General features: G+C 37.3%; 1 protein-coding gene across 1 annotated transcript in view; it reads left to right on the top strand.

Moving 5' to 3' along the window:
* The first annotated feature begins 3,917 nt into the window (after window positions 1–3,917).
* LOC131154554 (uncharacterized) overlaps window positions 3,918–20,549 on the top strand; it is a 32,921-nt gene continuing 16,289 nt past the window's right edge. The window contains exons 1-2 of the mRNA XM_058107391.1: window positions 3,918–4,794; window positions 7,184–7,748. Of these exons, the coding sequence (XP_057963374.1) occupies window positions 4,249–4,794; window positions 7,184–7,748 (1,111 nt within the window). The 5' untranslated portion in view covers window positions 3,918–4,248. The remainder of the gene's footprint in view (window positions 4,795–7,183; window positions 7,749–20,549) is intronic.

Consider the following 20,549-nt stretch of genomic DNA (forward strand, 5'->3'; position numbering starts at 1 on the left):
GAGCAAACACAGTCACAGCTGAAGATTGGGTTCAAGAAATAGAGGAACTGTTGGCTGTGTTGGAGTGCATAGAGGAGCAGAAGGTTCAGTTTGCCACCTTTAAATTGGTAGTGGAAGTGAAGAGGTGGTCGAGATTGGCAAATATGGTTAAGGAACAGCATCCAAGGCATATAACTATCACCTGGAGTTGCTTCAGGGAGGTCTTCTTTGACAGATACTTCCTTGCTGCCACCCGAGAGGCGAAGTCTTAGGAGTTCCTGCATCTGACCCAAGGACCCATGACTGTATAGCAGTATGCGGCTAGGTTCATAGAGCTATTCCATTTCGCTCCTCATATGGTCCCAGATGAATTGAGGAAAGCTTGGATGTTCGAGAGAGGTCTAAGGCAGGGAATACACGCACTGGTGGTGGCATTGTTGACTCAAATTTTCTCTGAGCTGGTGGACAGGGGCATGGCAGTTGAGGCTTGTATTCAGGAGGCAGAGAAAACCGCAAACCAGAAGAAGAGGCCCTTGCCTCAGGGGCTTCAGAGCAGCACTAGTCAGGGCTCATGGAGGTGACCTAGTAATTTCTTGGGCTAACGATAGGATATGGGATCTCAAGCCCGTCAAGGGAGTTCGCAGCGTCCTATATGTTCCAGATGTCATCAGAGGCATTAGATCGAGTACAGGGGAGGACCAACTATTTTCTATCGGTGTAGTGGGGTTGGACATATGGCGTTGGACTGCTGCGCAACATTGAACTATCCACCTCCACAGCATCAGTACCGAAGAGGTAATCAGGCACCCCAAAGGGGTCACCCGAAGGGGAGTTGAGATTAGAGGATATCCCAGTAGTGAGGGATTTTCCTTATATATATTCCCCGAGGATTTGCCAAGACCACCTCTTGATCGTGAGGTAGAGGTTACTATTGATCTAGTTCCAGGGATAGCACCAATTTCTAAAGCGCCGTACAGAATGGCACCGACAGAATTAAAAGAGTTAAGGAACAGTTACAAGAATTATTAGATAAGGGTTTATTAGGCCCAATGTGTAACCCTGAAAAACGCTTGTATTGTTTGTGAAAAAGAAATATGGGTCGATGAGAATGTGCATCGACTACATATTTTCATATTTCCATAAGTCGGCCAAAATAGTGGGGACAGTTTAATCCTAAAATTAAGATTCCCATAAGAATGTAAGATACTAAGTGGGCAACAATTGGACTCTTATGTTTTGGGAAAATTCTTTATTTCCTGGGAAGTGATGTTATCACCATAAAGTGAAAACAAACATAAGAACAAGATGTCATGGGCATCACATTGCCAAGTATTCCGAAGGATCCTGTGAACCAAATAACACCAAATTGAATCATCTTTAGCAACTTACCTAGAAGGAAAATTATAATGATGCTTGGACCTTTAGCAATCTGGTATCCAGAAGGAAAACCATACATGATAGGACCTGGAGCTTTATCTTTTTGCTCTATCATGTGCGATTCCTACTTGGAAATGGGACGTATATGATAGTGGTTTCTGAAAAAGAAGTTAATAAGGGGACTTATGATTGAGGCTAGGTGAAAGAGTGCGGTTAATTAAATAAGTGGCTGTAAGAATGCATTCACCCCAAAAGGAGACGGGAAGATTAGCTTGAAAATGTAAACATTGAGCCATATAAAAAAATGACAATGTTTGCGCTCGGCAACACCATTCTGTTCAGGTGTATCCATACATGTGCGCTCGTGAAAAATGTCTTGATCATGGAAAAAAGTTTGAAGTGGAGTGAATAGAAATTCTCGATCATTATTAGTGTGCACGTGCTTAATGGTGCAATTGAATTGATTTTTAACCATGGTGCAAAAATTTTTAAAGCAAAAGAAAGTATCAGATTTCATGCATATAAGATAGACCTATGTAGCACGTGAGTAGTCATCCACGATTGTTAAAAAATAATGTGCACTAGAAAGTGAAACTGTAGGATAACCACCCCATATGCCAAAATAAGTCCGATTAAAACAAAATGTGCTTTTATTTGTATTTAAAGAAAAAGGTAAACGAGTGTGTTTTGCTCTAGTACAAACATTACAAGGCAAATGAGAAGAAGACATATTTAAGGTTTTTGGAATGCATGAGATAGAAGGGTGATCAAGACGTTGATATTAAAGAGTAGTGTTAGAAACACGCTGAGAGTGGAAAACTAAGGCGGAGGGAGGTTTATAATGGTAAAGTTCATCCATACTTACACACGTTCCAATCAGCCTCCTCGTTGATAGGTCCTAAAAAACACAAAAGGTAGGAAATAATATAGCAACACAATTGAGACCAGTGGTAATTTTGCTGATGGACAATAAATTAAATTTAAATGAAGGCACATAAAGAACATTAGAAAGAGAGAAATTAGGAGAAAAAAAACATAATGTCGGTATGAGTTACAGGAACAATATCATCATTTGGAAGCTTAATGGGGCATGACAGATTAAGAAGTTTAATATTATCAAGAGTAGACAAATTGGAAGTCATATGATTGGACACACCTGCATCAACAATCCATTCAATATTAGAAAAAGAAACACAGTGACAAGAGACAAAGTTACGAGCAAAATTGGTAGAATTGGTGTTCAAGGGCAATAAAAGATCAAAGAGTTGACGGTATTATTCACTATAAGTCTAGGAATAGCAATCTTAGAAGAAGTTGAAGAATATGTGACAGTATTTGCAATCATTGAAGAACCAGATGTAATGTTGGTCATATTGTAGATTAGTTTAGGCGAAGCAAACCGCCGAATCAGGTCAGATTTGACCTCTTTTCCAAGTGGAGATGCGAAGAAACAGAGAGGCTGTGAGCTTGAGGATCTATTGCTGGAAAACTATCCGAAGACAAGAATGATGCCGGAGTAGGAGCAACAAGCAAAGATGTCACCGGAGAAGGCAACCCAAGGCTTAAGGGATACTCGGAGAAGATTAACAGAAAAATTGTCGTCGGAACTAAGATGGTTGGATCGCCGGAAAAACAGAGCTGAGATGGATCGTCGGAAAACTACGAACAGAACCAGCCGAGACGACGAGCTAGAACTGAGAGAGACTGCGCTGGAGATGGGAAAGAACTGTCGGATAACTGAGGTATGATGGAGACGATGCCAGAGCTGCTGTGGGTATTGAAACTGAGAGCTGCAACTGAGCTGGGAGGAGAGAAATGATGTCGAAAACTTAACGGTGCATTGAGATGAGGTCGTAGAAGGTGGAAGACGCCAAGAATTGAGAACAACCGAGAAACTAAGAGATTGCTGGAGAGATTAAGCGTATGTCGATCAAAGTGGTCTGGCCGAAGAAGACAACCAAACTGAGACAACTCCGAGAGATGCTGAAGAAAAAAAAAAAGGGAGTCGAGAGACAGAGACTCAACGTGGCCTGATTGGCGTCGACAACTCGTAGAGTCACAGTGCAGAGGGGCAGAAGCGAGAACTGAGAAGGTGACTGGTGAGCTTCTTGGCTTCTCGCGGGTCGTGAAGACTGAGAGAGTGAGGCAAATCGCCGGAAACAACTAAAGAACGTCGGAGAAAAAAACAGCAGCAAAGAGGGACGGTGGTTTGCCGGAAACAGAGCACGAATTGAAGGGGATGCTAGAAAACTAAAAAAGTAAGGAATGCCGAACAAGAGAATGAGAGAGGGAAGAACTGAGGGCTTGCAAATCAGACAAGAAAACCACACCCAGACGATGACGTAGAACTGGCGGTCGAGTGGAGGGAGGATGAGATGGCAGTGACAAAGAAGGTTAGAAAAAAACTAGGTTTTGAAAGTAACCATTCTCCCATGCACGAGAAATTATATAAGGGAACTCACCCTTCAAGTGTTTGTGTGTCTGTTTTTTTAATTATATACTTACTGAAAATAAGTTTTCTTTTAATATTAATAAATATATAATCAATTAAGTCTAATATTAAAAAAATACAGACTAGTGGAAGGGGAGGTCTGTATAATTTCTCCTTGTTGCACCTATTTCATACTCTCTCTCAACATCAAGAACCCACGTACAATGGCAGTATTCCCTCTCAAATTGCATTACGGAACTCACATGATGATTCATTCCCGTGTTAAAATATGATATTACTCCATTGTTATTATCCATTTAAAGTAGTTTTTTTTCTCTTCTTTTTCGCGGTGAGCGAAGTTAGCTTCCCCCACACCCCCCCCCCCCCCCCACCTCTCTCCCCCCTCCTTTTCATCATTAAATCTCACTCTTTCTCGCTTCAACCTGCCAGGGCCACAACATATGACATATCATCAGAGCTACCTGCAGAGAGAATTATTGGCCACCACAATTACATCGCTGGCGATGGACGACTACGGCGGAGGGTACAAGACGAAGCCGTCGGCACTCTTGAACTCGGTGTTCATGTCGACGGCAAGGACGGCGGCGAGGATGCTGGTGGCGGTGGCGTCCAACGTGAAGGCGGAGCCTGCGGAGAAGTGGAAGGTCTCCGATCACCTGAGGTTCATGCTCATGCTCCTCACTTGGCTCACCCTTTGGATCCTCCGGATTCTGATGGATCACCTCCCCGTCCCCATCGCCCCCTCCCCACCCTACTCCCTCGACGCCTTCCCCACCGTTGGATCATCCTTTGACTTCTTGGCCTCTTCATCAGCACCATCGGTCGACGTCGTCTCACCAGCATCATCATCGTCTTCGTCTTCTTCATTCTGCGTGCCTTCTCTGCGTTCGACGTCTTCGGTTTCTTCTTCCTTGGAACTGGTTTCGTCGGAACGAGGAATGAATAGACCGTCCGACGTTAACGCCCTCAGGAGAGCTCTCTCACATGTAAGTTTTATCTTGGTAATAATTGTTGTTTATAATTAAATGCTCCATTAATACATCTGAGAGCATATTTGAAAAAAAAAAATTGAAACCAGCTTGTGAAGTTAGAAAAAAAAAAAACAGCAATCTTTTTTTAATTAGTGGTTGTATGCATGCATAATTAATATATTATTTGTACAATTAATTTGCGCTTGCGTGAACTTGGGAAATGTTAAAGAATCAAAAACAAATTTAAAAAATTAAAATAAAAAAAATTAAAATATATAATAAATAATAACTTAAATTTTATTTTATAAATAGATAATATTTAATTTTTAATTATAAATCATATTTTTAATTTATTATTATTTTTAATTTGTAATACTATTTAATATAAAAACGTGATAAAATATGAAAATGTTTTTTTCTTTCTATTTTTTCTTAAATACAAATTTCAATCCAAAAAAGTCTCAAGCCTTGAGTACTTTGAATGAAAATTAATTAACATTAATTTTCCTCAAGACTTGATAAAAAGATAAATAAAAAAAATTTAAGGATATTTATTTTAAATTTTAATTTTTTAAAATTTTATCAAAAATAAATTTTTTAAAAGTATAAGCTCCGAAAAATTAGTAAGGAAGATTTCAAAAGAAATTAAATTATGGAGACATGTTGTTTTTCAAAATCCTAAAGGAGATATTTATTTATTTATTAAAATCAAATTTCAAGAAAAATCAATATATTATATCATTATATTTAATGCACCAATTAATTTGGCCAATTTGGTAATAAACTTTTAAGTAGACGAGTAAAAATATTTCATAAAATATGATATCAACAACTCTGCATACATCAATTTGTGAAGGGAAAGGGTGATCATGCATGCAGCTAATGCAATATAACGTTCCACGTGTCGACCTTGTAACCCCCATAGGACATTTGGTCAGCATGCATGGCTTGAGAGCCACATCTGTTATCTTAGATTGCAATATTAATTGTCTTATTCGTTTTTGTTTTCTTATGTTTTGTTTTTTTTCATGTTCTGATTTACCCGTCTACTGTTTTTATTTAAGCTTGGATTATACGGTAATTTCTCATTTCATAACTTTAAATAATCTTTTCGTAAAACACAAGTGTGAAATCGATAAACATATATAATTAAATTTTAATTAATTATTTAATTTCAAATAATGACAAATTCGGGAAAACCGATTACCAATAAACGACCGAAATGTCAGTTCGGTTCGTTAAAAATTAGCGGTCGTTGGTTAGCTCATTCGGTGATCGTTCGGTTCGGTTAATTGTTTCGTAACCGATTACCGAATATAATAATTTAAAATAATTATAAATTAAAATCTGTTATATTTTTCTGGTTTTCTCAAACTCTCAGCTATCTCACACTCGCAGAAGCGAAACCCTCCCTCACTGGCAATGAGTCACTGCCTCTCTCTCGCTCACCTGAGCTCGCTCATTCGCAGTCCACACCAGACACCACCGGTCCACCAGACTCCATCTTCACGCGATGCCGTCGTATGTGTCCATCGCCGTCGCCGACTCGCCATCACCGCCATCGTCACCAACACGGCAACACAGACTACACAGTCATTGCTCTCTGAAATCGGAAGGCCATCACCGAGTCACTGCCTCTCTCCCACTCATCCGAGCTCACTGCTCCGCACCGCCATCGCCATCGTCGTTGCCGTCCATCATCACCAGCACACAAGCTGACAAGCTCCCTCTCATTCTCATTTCTCTTCTCTCGTCGCCGTCCCAGTTCACTGAGAAGTGAGAACCACCCCCGAGTCCCCTTCCTTCACTTCTCGGGAAGCTTCCCCCCTGCCCTCACTTCTCGGATACACCTTCCCGGCTTCCCCCCTTCCCTCACTTCTCGGTTAAATTCGGTTAACCGAATTACCCGAAAAATAAATTCGGTCGGTTCGATTCGGTTCAGCCAAACGGTTCGGTCGGTTCGGTTAACAGTTTTCTTTAACCGAAAATTTCGGTTAATTCGGTTAATTAACCGAATATGGCCGAACCGACCGTTTGCTCACCCCTAGGCAAGACATCGATTTTTCTTTATGTTTCCAGTATGTGGTGATTTTTTAAAATTACATGTAAATAACGTGTTTAATCTTTTTTTTTAATAGCTTAAGAACTCTAGTCACTATTATATTACTTTAAACACTATGATGCACGTTCAAATTAACCCGAAAGGTGAAAATTGTCCATCTAATAACGCACCCTGATAATTTAATGGTATATATAATGCTTCCAGAGAAATCAAATAGGTGAATTTAGGTACTAACTCATATGGTATTAGTCAAAACTTTTCATGCTTACAACATAAAAGAAAAAAAAAAACACACAAACAAAAAAGAAAGATTAACACGTGGTCCTTTCTCTTTGGATGCAGATTTTTGCAGTTCTAAACGAGATTCCGGCAAAGTCGACGAAATATCAGTTTGCTATGGGAATGGTCGATAAGATCATGGATGAAAATGCCAGGGCTGGCCAAGTGGAGTTGCTGCAGATCAATCGTGCGGCCCTGGCATCAGCATTCGCGCGTACATCAAACCTCTTGTACTGCTCTCTCCAGAGCGGCGAGGCGGCGGACGGTGGCGGCGCCTGGTCTACCCGCATTATCAGGGCGATTCCGCTGGGCTCCTCCTTGGCCTCCTATTTCAAAACGGTAGGCCTCTGCCTCTCCGCCATCCTTCCGTTGGAGGGTCTGAGCGCCGCCAAGAGTCGATTGCAGAGGGGCCAGCAAGCCGCCGCGGGCGGTGGCAAGGTGGGCGACGAGGATTGCGTGGACGTGGTGGCGGAGAAGCACGCGCAGGAGTTGCTGTGGATAACCAGCAAGCTAAAAGGCTATGGAGCGATGGACGAAGCGTTGGTGCAGTGGAGTTTTGCGACGGGGCTGGCGTCACTGTCCATCGCTGCTAATCCGAGGGTACAGGGCTTCATGGTCAAGATCACAGGTAAGCTTTGAATTAAATTAACATTTACTAAATTCCTAAAATCTTTAGGCTGCGGTTGGAATTCGAAAAAATATTTTAAAAAATATATATATCAAGAAATTCACGTGGTGATGGAGGAAAGTAAGAAAAGAAAATGAAAAATATACCAAATTTATAAATAAAATTTTGATTTTATACATCATTAATATTTAGTTTTTTTCAATTATTTATCATATAAAATTAAATTTATATTTTTTGATAGAATTTAATATAAAAGGAAAATATAAGAAAAAAAAAAAAAGAGTTTCTACCTTATTTTCCTTTCTTTTCCTCTTCTCAAATAAAATTCTGATCTAAAGGGACCATTAAGGCATGTTTGTGTGTGAAAGTCTATTTTTATTTTTAATTTTCACTATTTAAAAAATTATAAAACTATAAGCTTATTTTTCAATTTTTTAGGAGTCTGTCTGGATTAAGAGTTATACTTAGGAAAGGAAAGGAAAGGGAAATAAAGAGGAAATTTATTTTTCATTGTATTCTTTTTCTATATTTAATTCTATTTAAAATGAAAGTTTATTTTTTAAAATGAAAATTTGATTATGCGTACAATAAAAAAATTGTTCATGAATTATATATATATATATATATATATATATATATATATATTTCACTTTCTTTCTTACTTTCCTTGATAACCAAATATGAAAATATAGAGTCTTTGATATTTTCCTCTCCTGTCTCTAATATTTTCCGAATTCCAAATGAGAACTAAAAGAAATATTAAAAATAAAAAAATTTAAATATTTTATGAAAATTTTAAAAAATTTTAAAAATGTCATGTTATTTTTTATCGTTTAAAAACTAGGAATAGAAAATAAAATTGTTGTAGAAACCAAGTTGGTGCCCTCAACTTTACCTACTTTGTACTTTTTTTTTTTTTGGGTACAACCCGGGTATCCGCCTACCGTCAACGACGTCCGTTTTACGGTCCGTCGCACCGGCCAGCGACTAATCCCACGCCCCGTGGATCCGGCCCCACATCACCACGAGGAGGGTAAACCAGGAGCCCAGGGGCGGAATCGAACCCGGGAGGCTGATTGCTGACCTCGTGAGAGGCACACCCGTAGTCCGCTCCACCACCTGAGCTACGCCCTGGGGGCATTACCTACTTTGTACTTGGTTGTTGAAGTGGTGGACTGCTTGAAGGGTATGGTTTGGCCATGCAAAAGGCAACCAAATAGAGTGACCAGATTCAAGTTTCAAAAAGGCCCTTCAATGCTTAAGACAATAGGGTTTCTAAAGTGGAATTGTAGAGGAGTTTTAGGTCACAAATTGTACTTACCTCCTTTTCGGTTCCTTATTCCACCTTATAGCTAGATTGCTCATAATTGCCTAAACAAGGGATTCTCCCCAAAATTCATGACAGTGCTAATGATTCTTGACTACAAATCAACACACTTCCACCTAGAAATATTCTTTCATTTCTCCTTTAAGGGTAGTTACTTAGTATATAGGTTGACTTCGACATCAAGGGATTATATCTTCCCTTGATTCTCCAAGATTATTACAAAAGCTATCCAACTATATTGATTAATAGTTGTCCACACAGACCTTTCAAGTGACTCATTTTACCCTTTAGTGCCCCTAACCTAGAGTTTGGTGAAGAAAATTATAGGGTCAAATCTCCGGTCCTCAATTGAGGACCAAGGTTCAAGCTTTAGCATCTGTCTTGACCTAAATGTTAGAGTGGCATATGGCGGTCTCTGGGCCATTTTTTTTTTTGGCATGAAAAACATTCATTTCTAGCACAGTCTCCTCATGCATGCCTCCCTTTCCTCATATGTCCTAATGTCACAAGTCAAACTTGTTTAGGACATTATACCTGCCTATGACCGCTTGCCTTGTGTATATGGGATGGTCACCATCATGTAAATAGTAGTATAAGGTTTATTCATTAAGTGTGTTTATGCCTTAGTAAAATGAGAGTGACTCATTGATCAATTTGATGTTTCCTAGTGTTAGACTGTTAGAGTTAGAATAACATATAAAACTCTTTATACGAGGATGAGTGTTTATAAATAATTGTAAAAACTTACTAGCAGTTGTAAATATGCTTCGCCTATTTGCCTCCTACACTAAACACATGTTGCCTACGGAGGTGTTGTGAATGAATTATGTTTTAATGTTTACCACATAATTTTTATTTGCTTACATACTTTGCTTACTGCTTCCATTTACTTTGCATCTAATGGTTGTGAATTTGTTTTTTGTAGTAAATCAAAGTATACTTTTGGCTGGATAGTTAAACAAAATTGTTTTAGTTAGTGCTACTTGACCCTTCACTAGATGTGAAGTGTTTGGCCCGTGACACCTGAGTGTGACGCATACAGTAGTTAATGTTCCTCCATTGATTGTGATCTTATTCTGATCCTATTTTGCCATATGTCATAGGGTGCTGATGTCTTTTCCTCTTCTTTATGTAAATATGGCATTTTTTTTCCCTTTTTTCTTCTTGCCAAGTTCTTCATCTTCTCAAGTACCCTCTCTTGGTTCTCTTCCCATTTAAGCTCCTATACCTTCTTTCAGAGATCTTTAAGCTCCATCATTCAATCTCCAATCACTTTCCTTCAATTTCTAGTCCTTGTTCATCCTTTTGTTAATTTAAGATTCATTTCCTTTATGTTGACTTTATGGTCTCTAGGTATTCACTTTTATTCCCTTATGAGTTTTTCATCTTTGTTCTCTAGTTTTTCCATCTTGCTTCTTTTATCCACAATGGCCAAACCCAAATCAGGTGCTTTTTTGAATACAAACAAAGGGAAATGCATCCTTGGATCTTTTCGAGGACATCCCTAAAAAATCTTAAGTCCATATTGAATTAGGGTTGTCTAGGGAGAGGTTAAGTGGTCCCTTTGGTTAGCCTTGCACCCCAAGGGCCAAGGACATCCCTTAGTTGACTAAAAAAATTTCAAATTCCTTCAAACCTCCTCTTGCATCTCCCTGATCCTAAACAGGGTTTGCAATCATCAAATAAGGGAACTAGGTGTCTATAAAGAGGCATTTAAGTTTGGCCTTTTCTTTCCTCTCCACCTTGTGGCCCTCAAATAAGGAAACTAGGTGTCTATGAAGAGGCATTCATGGTTGGCGTTTGCTTTCCTCTCCACCCCTTCATTGTTGAAATCTTCGATTTCTACGACATTTCTCCTCTTTAATTTCTTCTAAACTACTAGCGCATTGGGTTTTTTGTCTTGTATTGAAATTATGAGATCGAGATTGACCCTATGGTCAAGAACTCCCAGTACTTCTTCTCCCTTCAACACCATCCCTATTTCGAAGAGTGGTGGTACTCTTATCTTCATCTAAACACGAAATTTACCTTCGAAAATTGGTCGTCCGTCCATAAATAGAAAAGTAGATTCATTTATACTCTATCTGAGAAGTCCTAACTGGTAAATGATGTACTAAAGGAGCCTATCCCTAACATTAGCTTTAGCCCTCAATGGACAAAAGATCAAGTAGTGAGGTCACCACCCTTCGAGCTTAGCGAATTTATCCTTTAAGTAGTTGTTGATTAAGTTCTAACTTCTTCTTTATTATATCATTAGGAAAGGCCTCCAAATCACCACAAGCTTCAAACCTCCCCTCTAGCTCAAGATACTAAGGATGGCGCTGGAACTATGAACCCACCCCTTATAAAAGGGGAAAAGATTATTTTAGGGTTTTAACTCTATTGCCCAGTCTTACGTGTCCATGTCCAGTGAAGAGGGCCAAGGGTCTGCACCTTTCTCCAATTTGGGCATGACTTAAACCACTTGGTCAGCCTTCTCCCCCTTTAGATGCTCCTATAAAGGGTTTGGCAACTTGGATTCTCAGGGGAATTCCCCTTTAAACTTTGATTATTGTTGTGGATCTTCAGCCATAAACTCCTTTAGTTTCATGCCACATCTTCTTTCCAAGTAAACTTCCTTCATATGTTTCTTTCTGATTCTTCCTTTTATTTTCGTATTTCCAATCGAAAATAAAATGTCACTGAACTCAGTTCAGATTTGGGGTTTTCAGGATTGTTTGAATTTTCTTTTGACAAATTTGAATGAACATGCAAATTAAATTCTAATTCTTAACTTGCACTAAATTTAACAACGAGAAACGGAAATCCTACGTTGAAAACCGAACAAGAATTGGAATACACGTTGAACTTCGAAATAAAAACTAAAAACGATAACTTTCCTACATAGCTTAAGGTATGATAAAAACTCAATCAAACACGAACTCGTAATTAAACATGCAATTCCAACAACCTCAATCGACAAAAAAAAAAAAAAAAAAAAAATTTAATACAAGCAGGAACAAAAATTTAACTCTTTCAACAATTAATGATAAACGGAAACATGATAAAAATTCTAAATTTAATTAACCTACACTAAATCTTAGAGAAAACCCAGCACAATTTAACTCAAAAAAAAAAAAGAAAACAAATTTAAATCTTAAAGAATATATATATATATATACATTTGGCATTTTATTCCCCTTTTTTTTTTTCAAGAGACCAACCGGAACTTTAACCAACTAAAAACTACTTCAAACGTAAAATTAAATCTATTGCTAATATTAAATAAAAAATAAAGAAAACAAATAATCACGATTTAAAAATTAAAACTTCAATTAAAATTTTACTAGAAAAAAATACAATCATTCATCTAATTAAGAGCAATAAATAAAACTAAAGGAAGAGAGGGGAGAACAGAAAAAGGAAAAGAAAGAGAAAAGAGAGAGAGAGAGAGAGAGAGAGAGAGAGAGAGAGAGAGAGAGAGAGAGAGAGAGAGAGAGAGAGAGAACAGCCTATGTGGCTCGGGTTCAGCAAGAGAAGGTCTCGGATATGGCAGCAAGCTGGAGGAAGCTTCTCGGGGTGGCTGGCCGTGGGTTGAGGACGGCTGTAGCAGCTGGTGTGGCTGAAGAAGGCAACAACAGTGGCAGCAAGTTAAGAAGCTCGGGGTGCTTCCTCTTCTGCAGACAACAACAGCAGTGGCAACGATCCTCTCATGTTGGGGAGTAGGAACAGTAGCAAAGAGCAAGAAGGACTTCGGGTTGCTGTTTCACGTGCAGTAGCAGCAAAGAGCAACCGGAACACCGCAAGGAGGAGGAGTTGAAGCAGTTGACAGCAGCGCGCAAGGAAAAGCAACAGTGCAGGAGGTTCTCGGCTTGGAGAGTTCATGGCAACAACGATGGGCTTCCTGTTATGCCGGGAACCCCACTTGTGCCAAACACCAATACTACAACTAATGATATTGAATATATATATATATATAAAAGAAACTAAAGCAATGCAAAAACTAATAATAAAAATAGTAAAAAGAACAAGACAAGAAATTAATGAGGTTTGGTATAGAATTACATACGTCCTCAGGCGCCAATGATCAATCCACTACTTCTTGATAAAATAAAATTTTGAGGTGTGTTTTACAAATGGAGAGTTGAGCTCTTTATATGGCTTCAACCTCAAGTCCAAAAAAAACTTCTCACCAATGTGGGACAAATAAAGAAAAAATTCAAAACAACTTTTCTACCAATGTGAAACTTTTCTACCAATGTGGGATAAAAAACAACAAATCTCCACCTTGACAATAAATTCAACAAATTTTCAGTCACTAACATTCTCTAAAGTTCCACATCATCAGCGCCTTCCAAAAAAATATTCAAACTTGTAGGATATTGATCAAGTCCAAACAATGTTTGAACTTGATTGTTGTCACAATCTTAGTTAACATGTCTGTGGGATTTTCATATGTAGCAATCTTCTGAAGAAGTATCTTACCTCCATTAATACTATCTTATATAAAATGAAACTGAACGTTGATGTACTTCATTTGTGCATGGTAGACTTGGTTCTTTGCCAAATGAACAGCTCTCTGGCTATCACAGAAAGTAGTTGATCAGCGTTTATCCAGATCACCTGTAAAATCAAAATCTAAATATCCAACCACACATTGATCAATAGTATTATTTTTCTCAAGTACTATACCAACATCAATCGTATTCATAATATATCTCAAAATCCATTTCACAGCTTGCCAATGTTCTTTACTCGGATCATGCATATACCCGCACACCATACTATCAACTGGTTAAATATTAGATCTAGTACAAACCATTGCATACATCAGACTACCAACAACATTTGCACAAGGAACTTGTAACATATACTTACGTTCCTCGTCTGATTTAGGAGATAAAGTTGCACTAAGTTTGAAATAAGGAGTAAGAGGAGTGCTTACTGGTATTGACTGCTTAGACATGCCGAAACTTTGTACTACCTTATTCAAATACCGTTTCTAAGACAAACTAACTCTTCCTTTCATTTTGTCTTTGCGAATCTCCATGCCAAGTATCTTCTTTGTTTCACCAAGATCTTTCATCTCAAACTCTTGATTTAAATGACTTTTCAACTTGTTGATTTCTTCTCTGTTCTTTGAAGCTATCAACATAACATCAACATACAAAAGTAAATGTATAAAACATCCATTTTTTAGTCTGCGAAAATAAACACAATGATCATATTTATTTCTGATGTACTTGTTACCCATCATAAACTAATGAAATTGTTTGTACCACGGTCTTGGAGACTGTTTTAAACCATACAATGATTTACCCAGTTTACATACCCAATTTTTTTTTCCAGCAACCTGAAATCCATCTAGCTAAGTCATTTAGATTTCCTCTTCCAAATCACCATGTAAAAATGCAGTTTTTACATCGAATTGAACTAGTTCAAGATCAAATTGTGCTACCAAAGCCAACAAAATTCGAATGAAAGAATGTTTAACAACTGGAGAAAATACCTCATTATAATCAATGTCTTCCTTCTGTGCGTAGCCCTTAACTACCAATCTAGCGTTGAAGCGAACATTATTTGCATCTGGGAATCCCTCTTTCTTTACATGAACCCATTTGCAACTAATTGTTTTCTTACCCTTATGTAGCTGGGCTAGCTCCCAAGTATGATTCTGATGAAGAGACTACATTTCTTCATCCATCGCTCTTTTCCACTTGTCTGATTCAGATTTCCTCATTACTTCTTTGAAAGTGTAAGGAACATTATCATCCACAACTGGAAGTGCATAGGCCACCATATCTGTATACCGAGCAGGTTTTTGAATTTCTCATCTTGCCCTCTAAGAAACAATTGATTCTTGTTGTTGTAAAGATTCTCAAATTGAAATCTCCTCTTCTTGTACACTATTCCCCACTGTAACTGGAGAGTTACCTTGTATAGTCTCATTTCTCACTTGGTTTCCTAAAATTGTATCAACCTCCACTTATTGTTAAGTACCACTGCTCTTTTCATCAACTCGTGACTCCTTGCGTATTGTTTTCTTTATCATCACAAGTTCATCAAAAGTCACATCCCTACTTAAAATCATTTTCGTCTTTAGACACCAAAGATGGTATCCTTTGACTTCTACACTTATCCTCAAGAATATTACTTTCTTGGCTCTTGGATCCAACTTAGATTCTTTAACATGATAATAAGCCATAGTACCAATTACATGTAAAGAATCATAATCACTATCAGGCTTTCCAAACCATACCTCATAGAGTGTTTTTTTCCCTATTGCAGATGATGGTAGACGGTTGATGGGATGACACGCATATCTAACAGCCTCAATCCAAAACCTTTTTTCTAACCCAGCATTAGACAACATACATCAAACTTTCTCCAGTAAAGTCCGATTCATGCACTCTGCCACCCCATTCGGCTGTGGTGTATCTCTAACTGTGAAGTGTCAAGCAATACCTTCATCCTGACAAACCTTCATAAACGGGTCACTCTTGTATTCACCACCATTATCTGTTCTGAGCCATTTAATCTTTCTGCCAATTTGAGTTTCAACTAATTTTTTCCACTTAAGGAAAATATCATACACTTCATTTTTATGCTTCATAGAACACACCCAAACTCTTCTAGAAAAATTATCAAAAAAAGTGACAAAATAATGCATACCACCCAATGAAGTTGTTTTTGTAGGCCCTCATACATCTGTATGGATGTAGTCTAAAATACTTTTCAGTCGAGTGGATTGCAGTGCCAAATTTCACTCTAATTTATTTTTCCAAGATACAATGCTCACAAAATTCAAGTTTGCATACCTTTGCACCCTTCAACAAATCTTGCTTAGCTAATTGTTGCAAAGATTTTTCTCCTGCATGTGTCAATCGTATATGTCATAACCTGGTTGTATCTAAACCTGCATTTTTCTTAGAATAGCTGTACTATCTTGTAAATAATACAAGTTATTTTTCCTTATTCTTTTCATCACCACCAGCACACCTAATTTAATCTTTAAGGTTCCATCTTTCAAAGTGATAGTGAACCATTTAGATTCTAAGACACCCAATGAAATCAAATTTTTCTTTAGACTTGGAACATACCTAACAACAATCAAGGTTTTAATAGTTCCATCTTGACATTTCAATTGTAATGATCTCATTCCAGTATTTTTACAGGTATTATCATTTCTTATAAAAATAACCCCACCATCTAATTCTTCAAAATTAGAAAACCATTCCCTATTGGGACACATGTGATAGGAACAACCAGAATCCAAAATCCACTCACCAAAATAATGTGACGAACATGTTCCAATAAGAGAAAAATATGACTCACTTCCATCATCATTGGCTATATTGGCATTAGAATGTGCTTTGCCCTAATTCTTTTGCTGTAATTTAGGGCAATCTTTCTTCTAATGTCCTTTCTCATGACAAAAGGCACATTTATCTTTAGTAGGTCTTCCATGAGATTTACTCCTCCCATGAGATTTACTCCTCCTTCCAGGCATATGACTTTAAGAACATCCCCTTATTATTAGTGCTTCTGTTGTTTCCTTATGGATCATTTGATCCTTATTTCTGCATTCAATACAAATCAATGTAGTACAAACAACATCAAAAGTAATTTTATTTTTCCCATACAATAAAGTGATGGCCAAATGTTCATAATCATCAAGGAGAGAGTTTAGTAACAATATGACTTTATCCTCATCTTTCACCTTTTCATCCAAATTTAACAAATTGGCCAAAATTTTATTGAAAGAATTTATGTGGTCATTAATCGAAATACCTGGTTGATATTGGAAGTGAAACAATTTCTTTTTCAAATAGAGCCTATTTTCTAGACTCTTGGTCATAAATATATCTTCCAATGTCTTCCACAATTTCTTTGCAGATGTCCCTCATAACACAATATTTTTGATTTTTAGCGAGACATGGATGAATCATACCACATGTCTGATGATTGATCTTTTCCTAATCTCTATCACCCATATCTACTGGTTTATTATCCAAAGAAATATCTAACTTTTGATGATACAAGATGTCCATCACCTAACATTGCCACATACCAAAATTATTGGTACCATTAAATTTCTCTATCTCAAACCGAGCATTAGCTATCGTCTTTGGCAATGATGTCAAATTCGAAGGGATTGGAGTTCATGTGGATAGAGTTTCTTTTACTACTGCACTAGTTTCTGCCATCTTATATATATTCAATAGCAACCAACAAAGCAAAGGCCTAGGATGAATAGTACGTACCAACTGTGTCTACTTTGTTTTATCCTATGAAATTCCACTTTGACCAGGCCGACCTCCAGGGAGCGACTGAGCCGCAATGGTCTCTGAGCACTCGCTTAGACAAGGTCTTTCTTAGGTATCAAATGTGGAATCAAGGATCCTAACAGAGGAACACTTCCATATTGACACTATTCAACCTAGCCCTGATACCAACTGTTGTGCCGGGCACCCCACTTGTGCCAAATACCAATACTACAACTTATACTATTGAATATATAAGAAAATAAAGCAATGCAGAAACTAATAATAAAAATAGTCAAAAGAGCAAAACAAGAAATTAACGAGGTTCGGTATAGAATTACCTACATCCTCAGGCAACGACAATCAATCCACTACATCTTGACAAAGTACAACTTTGAGGTGTGTTTTACAAATGGAGAGTTGAGCTCTTTATATAACTTCAACCTCAAGTCCAAAAAAAACTTCTCACCAATGTGGGACAAATAAAGAAAAAATTCAAAACAACTTTTCTACCAATGTGGGACAAAAGACAACACTTCTGGCATGATGACTCTCCCACGATCCTTAAGGTGGCCAAAACTATGCAAAAATAGGGTGTTATAACCATGCTCAATCATCACTAGTGATAAGGGCAATGGCCAGTGAAATTAGGAATAGCTTCCCAAGAGGGGGGGGGTGAATTGGATTCTTTTTTATTTTAATAATTTTTGAGCTTTTGACACGAAGAAAAACACAATTAATAACTGATAATCACACTTGAAAATACTGAAATTTAAATTCACAAGCCAATCAATGAAACCAAAGCAATTCAACCACTCAACCAAGAATATTAGTACTTTTGTCAATTTCCCTGTGAATGTTTACCACCTCCTTTGAGTAACCTCTTCGTATGCACTTCTCTTAATCAAGATTTCCACAGATTAACCAACGTACTCCCTTTTGGGTTTCCGCAAACGATTAATCAAAACGTACTTTCTAAATATCAAGAGTTTTTGTTTATGTCTAACTTTAAAACCTGCAACCTGCACTTAAAATCACACTACAACAGCTAGTACAGAAAATAGAAAGTAAAGAAGAGAGAAGGACACAAGGTTTTTATGAGATTCGGCTTCAACACAGCCTATGTCCTTGCCCTTGGCAAAACACCGAAGGGTTCCACTATAGCAGTTCCGTTACCGGGTGAAACAACACCTGTTTGCAATCACTCCTTGGCCAAGGCTAGAGCCCGCCTTCTCCAAACAATATACCCTTGTTTGGTCAATGATCCAACAGCCTGGAATCATTCAAAATCTACAAGAGAGATATCAAAAAGCTGGTGTACAAGAGATGCTCACACAAAGAGCAGATTAGTATAACATTAAACTATGTACTTCAAAAGATAAATATCAAGAAAGAAATACAGTTTTGAAACTTAACAAGGATTTCACCAAATTCCTTTTCTACAGATGATAAATCAGTAATCTTTCTTCAAGATTTGATGAGTAAGAATATCAGAATCACAGCACTTTCAGTTTGTAAGAAATTGATCAAGGTGAGACTTTGAGAACAAGAGAGCTTGAGAGATTTTCAATGCTTGGTGTATTTTTGATTTACAAAAACCATGTATTTATAGACTTCTAAACAATTTTCCTTAGAGAGTTTCCCACGTTGTTAGAAAATTTGGGGCTCAAACGGCTATATTTTAAAAAATTTTCTCGTTGGACAGTGTTCAGATGTCCGAGGATTCGAGTTCAGTCGTCTGAAGTTCCTGAAACCCTTTAAAAATTTAACTAGAGATAGGGTCAGGTATATGAAGAGAGGGTTCAGACGTCTGAGGTGCCAGGTTCAGATGTCTGAAGTCTCAAGTTCAGACGTCTGAACTGCTACTGCCTGTTTCTGTTTTGATCCATAAAATCTTCAGATGTCTGCACTTAATCTTCAAATGTCTGAAGTAATTCTTCAGATGTCTGTACATGAAGTTCAATCATTTGAAGTTGCCACTTCAGACATCTGAACTGAAAATTTCAATCATCTGATCTGCCAAGAACCTGTTTTAGAAAATATTTTTCTTTAAAAACTGATTTGCTCTCTTATGATTTTTACAAGACTTATTTCAGAAATCTTAAATAGGTCTTTAAGTCCTCATAATCTCTTGGAAAAGTTTCAAAACATATTTCAAACGATATTTTAACTTTTGAAATACTTACAAATTGTTTCCTAAACCTTTATATGTCATGCTTGAATTCTTTCTCATTCGTTGCTCTTGAAGTTCTTTGAAAATTTGCTTGAGCTAACTTTATCTGCAAATGCCTTAGTTTCTCCTTGGATCATTGATTAGTTGACCCACACTTGATTCATACTTGATCTTTACTTGAATCACACTTGATCTTTAATTGAACTATACTTGATCTTTATTTGAACCATACTTGATCCATATTTCCTGAAACACAAAAACTCAACCTTTCCAAGTTAAATAGTCCTTTATTTGTTATAACCAAAACTGATTGAAAGACCTTGTTAGGCCAACAATCTCCCCCTTTTTGATGATGACAAACAAGGAGTAAAGATAAAGGGTTTATGAAACATTAATAAACAAGCCATGTAAAATGAAATGAAGTACTCCCCCTTACTATGAGCATTAGTAAGCAAGCCATAGAAAGATAGAAATTTCATCATATATCCATATCAGTTTAAATTCCATTCATCAACATTAATAAGCAAGCCATGTAAAATGAAATAAAGTACTCCCCCTTACAATAAGCCATAGAAAATTCATCATGTGTTCCATATATGTTGCAAGCCATAGAAAGTTCATCATATATTCATGTCAATTTAAGTTCACATGTGTCCATATATGTTAAGTTCAGTTTAAATTCATGTATGTTAAGTTCACATGTGTCATATATCCATCCATTCATTTAGTTCATATGGAAAAGGCATATGGTTCATCAAGTTCTTTCATTTGTTCACATGTGGTTCATCAAGTTCTCATGTAGTTTATCAATTCTCATGTAGTTTATCAATTCTCATGTAGTTCATCAATTCTTTATTTATTTTATCTTTACTAAGCACTCTCTCCCCTTTTCTCATTAGTCAAAAAGAGTAACAAGATTACGAAAAAACATCAAAAAGTCATTCTTATAATCAAAAGGTAATCAATACAAGAGGCAGTACATAGAACTTTCATGTGTTTCCATACAAAAACAGAAATTTAACACAAAAAGCTGCATTGTATCATGATTACAGACATCT

The sequence above is a fragment of the Malania oleifera genome, chromosome 4 (assembly GCF_029873635.1).
Source record: "Malania oleifera isolate guangnan ecotype guangnan chromosome 4, ASM2987363v1, whole genome shotgun sequence".
NCBI lineage: Eukaryota > Viridiplantae > Streptophyta > Magnoliopsida > Santalales > Ximeniaceae > Malania > Malania oleifera.